We start from the raw sequence: 5,316 nt of genomic DNA on the forward strand, positions 1-5,316 counted from the left end.
TCTGAATATATCCATGAAGTCCATCTGGTCCAGTGTGTCATTCAAAGCCCTTGTTCTTTGTTATCTTTTGCTTAGGTGATCTATCCATTGCAGCAGGTGGGGCTACGTCCCCTACCTACTATTATTGTATCATCATTGATGTGTTTCTTTAATTTTGTCATTAATTGGTTTATATAATAGGTTGCTCCCACATTAGGGGCATNGTTGCTCCCATGTTAGGGGCATAAATATTTACAATTGTTAGATCTTCTTGTTGGATAGACCCTTTAATTATGATAGTGTCCTTCCTCATCTCTTATTACAGTCTTTGGTTTAAAATCTAATTTGTCTGATATAAGGATTGCTCCCCCAGCTTTCTTTTGATGTCCATTAGCATGATAAATGGTTTTGCGCCTCCTCACTTTCAATCAGAAGGTGTCCTTGGGTCTAAAACGAGTCTCTTGCAGAGAGCCTATCAATGGGCCTTGCTTTTTTATCCAATCGGATACCCTGTGTCTGTTCACTGGGGCTTTGACCCATTTACATTCAGGGTCACTGTTGAAAGATATGAATTTAGTGCCATTGTATTATCTGTAATGTCACTGTTTCTGTATATTGTCTCTGTTCCTTTCTGGTCTGTGTTACTTTGCGGCTCTCACTTTGCTTAAAGGATCCCCTTTAATATTTCTTGCAGGGCTGGTTTAGTGCTCACCAATTTTCTAGGTTCTGTTTGTCCTGGAAACTGTATCTCTCCTTCTATTTTGAATGACAACCTTGCTGGATAAAGTGTTCTTGGCTGCATATTTTTACCATGTAGCACATTGAATATTATCATGCCAGTCCTTTCTGGCCTGCCAGCTTTGTGTGGACAGTCCTGCCCACCAGCCTTATGTTTTCACCCTTGTCAGTTAAGGACCTCTTGTCCCGAGCTGCTTTCAGGATTTTCTCTGTCTCTGAAATTTGCAAGCTTCACTATGTATGTTGAGGTGTTGACCTATTTTTATTGATGTTGGAGGGGGTTCTCTGTGCCTCCTGGATTTGAATACTGCTTCCTTCCCAGATTCGGGAAGTTCTCTGCTATAATTTCTCAAATACAGCTTCTGCCACCCCCCCCTTTCCTCTCCTCCTGGGATCCCAATTATTCTAATATTGTTTTGCTTTATGGTATCACTTCNTGTTGCTTTGTGGTATCACTTATCTCTTGAATTCTCTCCTCGTGATCCAGTAGTTTATCTCTCTTCTTTCTCAGCTTCTTTATTCTCCCTCATTTTGTCTTCTATATCGCTGCTTCTCCTTTCTGCCTCCTTTATTCTAGCAGTTAGTGCCTCCATTTTTTATTGCATCTCATTAACATCCTTTTTGATATCGACTTGATTAGATTTTAGTTCTTTTATTTCTCCAGAAAGTAATTCTTTAGTGTATTCTATGCTCTTTTCAAGCCCCGCTAGTATCTTTATACTTGTTATTCTGAACTCTAGTTCCGACGTCTTATAGCTAATATAATTAGGTCCTTGGCAGTCATTACTGTCTCTTGTTCTCTTATTTGGGGTGAGTTTTTCCATCTTGTCATTCTGTCCAGAGAAANCCCGCTAGTATCTTTATACTTGTTATTCTGAACTCTAATTCTGACGTCTTATAGCCAAAATAATTAGGTCCTTGGCAGTCATTACTGTCTCTTGTTCTCTTATTTGAGGTGATTTTTTCCATCTTGTCATTCTGTCCAGAGAAAAATAGATGACTGAGAGAACAAAATACTAAAATGGCAACAAGAACTCCAGAAAAATACACACTAAACAAATCAGAAGAGACCCAAAACCAAAAAGAAAGAAAATTGAAATTAAGAAAACAAAGAGTATAATCAGAGAGGTGAACAGAACAGAATAATACACTGGATCCTGTGTGTAGTTTGGTCTGTTTGTTAGAAAACTACACCCCAAAATTGTAAAGAAAGAAAAACTTTTATATATAAAAATAAAATTAAATATAATGAAAGGATAGCATGTAGCTGTAAAAATGAAAATTAACAAAGACATGCAGAAAGTGGTCGCTTTTCTTTTTTCTTTTTTTGATTATTAACATATAAAGTATTATTTGTTTCAGGGGTACAGGTCTGTGATTCATCAGTGTTACATAATACACAGCGCTCACCACAACACATACCCTCCCCAAAGGTGGTCACTTTTCTATTTGTAGAATTGCAGCCGTTATTTTCTTAGATCTCTGGTTGATTTCACAGGTGTTCAGAATGGTTTGATAAGCTATCTAGTGAGTTCTGGACCAGATAAAACTAAGCAATCCTACTCCTCTGCCATTTTTTCTGATTCTACTGGCTTATAGTTTCTTTCTGCATTTTTTAATTATAAAATATACATAGAAAAATATATGTCTGACTCAAAGAAGAATAAAATGAGCAGTCGTGTTTTTACCACTAAGACTAAAAAAAAAAAAAGTCTTTGCAGTGTCTCTGTAGCTCCCATAGGTTCCTTTCTGTTTATTTGCTGAGTACTAAGTTTGTTCTCTGGTTTTCATCAACACTTTTCTACCATTTAACTCTCTTTCTCTGCATTGTTTTGCATCCCTTTCACTTTGCTAACAGTGTCCTAGCCAAGATATGTAGATTTTTTTTTCTAAAAGAGTCTCATAGACCATCACACATCTCTGCTGATTTCCTTTCTCTAAAGCTCTGTCTCTTCCTTCTCCCTCTCAACTCAGACTTTAAAGATTTTTCTTTCTTGCTTCTCCCTTTTGAATGATCTCCCTTGATGTTTTTTGTATGTATTTTCTTGTTGGAGATTGTGGGTAGTAGGTGCCAAAATTTATTTTTGTGTCTTTTTAAAACATTCATAGATAAGTAGGCTTTTCTTCTTCACCTTGGATACTAGTCTCTGGTTTATAGTCACCGTTTAATAATAGATTATTATATTAATATACTGAAACTAGATAATAACTTTAATAATAATTTTATTAATTATAAAAACTCTTAATGTAGTTACAGTTTTAACTCTTTGACTGCCATATGTATCATAAAATTTTCTCCATATTTTTTACCTAAGATTATTATTTAGTTAGTATGCTCTCAAACAGTGTGAGATTGGGTCAATTGAGACATCATAATTTATAGATTTGTTTATGGGCTAGAACGTAGTATCTATTTAAATAATTATTAAATATTTACTCTTAAAGAACCTGACTTACTCATTCTATACCTTCTGCAGACTTAAGAAACTTTTACGAATGACAAGAAGCGAGGTAAGTGAATATGAAAATGGAGAGCTTAGTTTCCACGGAGATTTAAAAAACGATCAAACTGAAATGGATACTCAGATTAATATGCTAAAACATAAGGTAATTTTTAATGAGTTTTGGGACTCTAAACTCTAATTTTGGGAAATAAGTCACTCAGTGCTTTGAGCAGTGAAATACAGATGTTTCTGTTAATTTTATATGCTTGCTACCTTTTTTTTTTTTTGGTAACAGCTTTATTGAGATAAAATGAACATAACATGCATATTCACAGAGTACCACAGTCAATTTTAGAACATTTTGTCACCCTAGAAAGAAACCCTGTACCTTTTACCTATCGCCCTATGCTAGTTTCCCCTTCCCTGCTCTTCTTAGCCCTAGGGACCCAGTACTCTACTCTCTGTCTCTATAGATTTGCATATTTTGGACATTTCGTATCAACGGAATCACACAATATGTGTTCCTTTGTGACTTCCTTCTTTCATTTAGCATAATGTTTTCAAGGTATACCTATTTTGTAGCTTGTGTCAGACTTTATTTCTGTTTATTGCTGAGTAGTATCCCACTATGTGGACAGACCACATTTTATTTATTCCTTTATCAGTTGGTGGGCCTTTGGTTTGTTTTACTTTTTGACTGTTGGTAATAATGCTGTTGTAGACACACATGTACAAGTTTGTATGTGAACATTTTCATTTCTCTTGGGTATATACTTATAATTGGAAATGCTGGGTCACATGGTTACTCTCTTTAACCTTTTTTTTTTTTTTTAAACATTTGAGGAACTGCCACACTTTTCCAACGTGGCTGCACCATTTTACATTTTCATCAGCAGTGTTTGAGGGTTCTCATTTTTCCTGACTTTTGCCAATGTTTGTCATTATCTGTTGTTTTTATTGTAGCCATGCCGGTGGGTGTGCAGTGTCATCTTATGGGTTTTTATGTTTGTTTGTTTCAAGTTTCTATTTAAATTCTAGTTAGTTAACATTGGTTTCAGGAGTAGAATTTAGTGATTGATCACTTGTATACAACACCCAGTGCTCATCACAACAAGTGCCCTCCTTAATACCCGTCATTCATCTAGCCCACCCCCAACCCACCTACCTCCACTACAGCAACACTTAGTTTCTTCTCTGTAGTTAAGAGTCTTTTCTGGTTTGCCTCCCTTTCTCTTCTTTTTTTCACCCTTCTGCTGTGTTCATCTGTTTTGTTTCTTTTTTTTTTTAAAGATTTTATTTATTTATTCGAGAGAGATAGAGACAGCCAGAGAGAGAGGGGACACAAGCAGGGGGAGTGGGAGAGGAAGAAGCAGGCTCATAGCTGAAGAGCCTGATGTGGGGCTCGATCCCATAATGCCAGGATCACGCCCTGAGCCGAAGGCAGACGCTTAACCGCTGTGCCACCCAGGTCCCCCTCTGTTTTGTTTCTTAAATTCCACCTATGAGGCAAATCATATGGTATTTGTTTTTCTCTGACTGACTTGCTTAGCTTAGCATAATACACTGGATGAGTTCCATTGAGCTTGTGGTTTTGATTTGTATTTTTCTTAAAACTAATGATGTTGAGGTGCGCCTCGGTGGCTCAGTAGGTTAAGCGTCTGCCTTCAACTCAGGTCATGCTCCCAGGGTCCTGGGATCGAGCCCCACGTCGATCTCCGTGCTCAGCAGGGAGCCTGATTCTCACTCTCCCTCTGCAGCTCCCCTTGCTTGTGCGTGTGCGCTCTCTCTCTGTCAAACAAATAAAATCTTTAAAAAAAAAAAACCAAACTAATGATGTTGAGCATCTCATCTGTTTATGTGGTTATTATCCATTTTTTTATTTTTAAAGATTTTATTTATTTATTCGACAGAGATAGAGACAGCCAGTGAGAGAGGGAACACAAGCAGGGGGAGTGGGAGAGGAAGNAGCAGGCTCATAGCGGAGGAGCCTGATGTGGGGCTCGATCCCATAACGCCGGGATCACGCCCTGAGCCAAAGGCAGACACTTAACTGCTGTGCCCCCCAGGCGCCCCGATTATTATCTATTTTTATATCTTCCTTAAAGAACAAATCAGTCCTTTTGCCCATTTATTTATTGGATTGTCTTTTCATTAT

General features: G+C 37.4%; 1 protein-coding gene across 1 annotated transcript in view; it reads left to right on the forward strand.

Annotated features, from left to right (window-relative positions):
* The window catches only part of ANKRD26 (ankyrin repeat domain 26), a 120,210-nt gene that overhangs the window by 90,150 nt on the left and 24,744 nt on the right, over positions 1 to 5,316 (forward strand). The window contains 1 exon segment of the mRNA XM_034644369.1: positions 3,195 to 3,324. Within this exon segment, the coding sequence (XP_034500260.1) occupies positions 3,195 to 3,324 (130 nt within the window).

The sequence above is a fragment of the Ailuropoda melanoleuca genome, chromosome 15 (genome assembly GCF_002007445.2).
Source record: "Ailuropoda melanoleuca isolate Jingjing chromosome 15, ASM200744v2, whole genome shotgun sequence".
Lineage (NCBI taxonomy): Eukaryota > Metazoa > Chordata > Mammalia > Carnivora > Ursidae > Ailuropoda > Ailuropoda melanoleuca.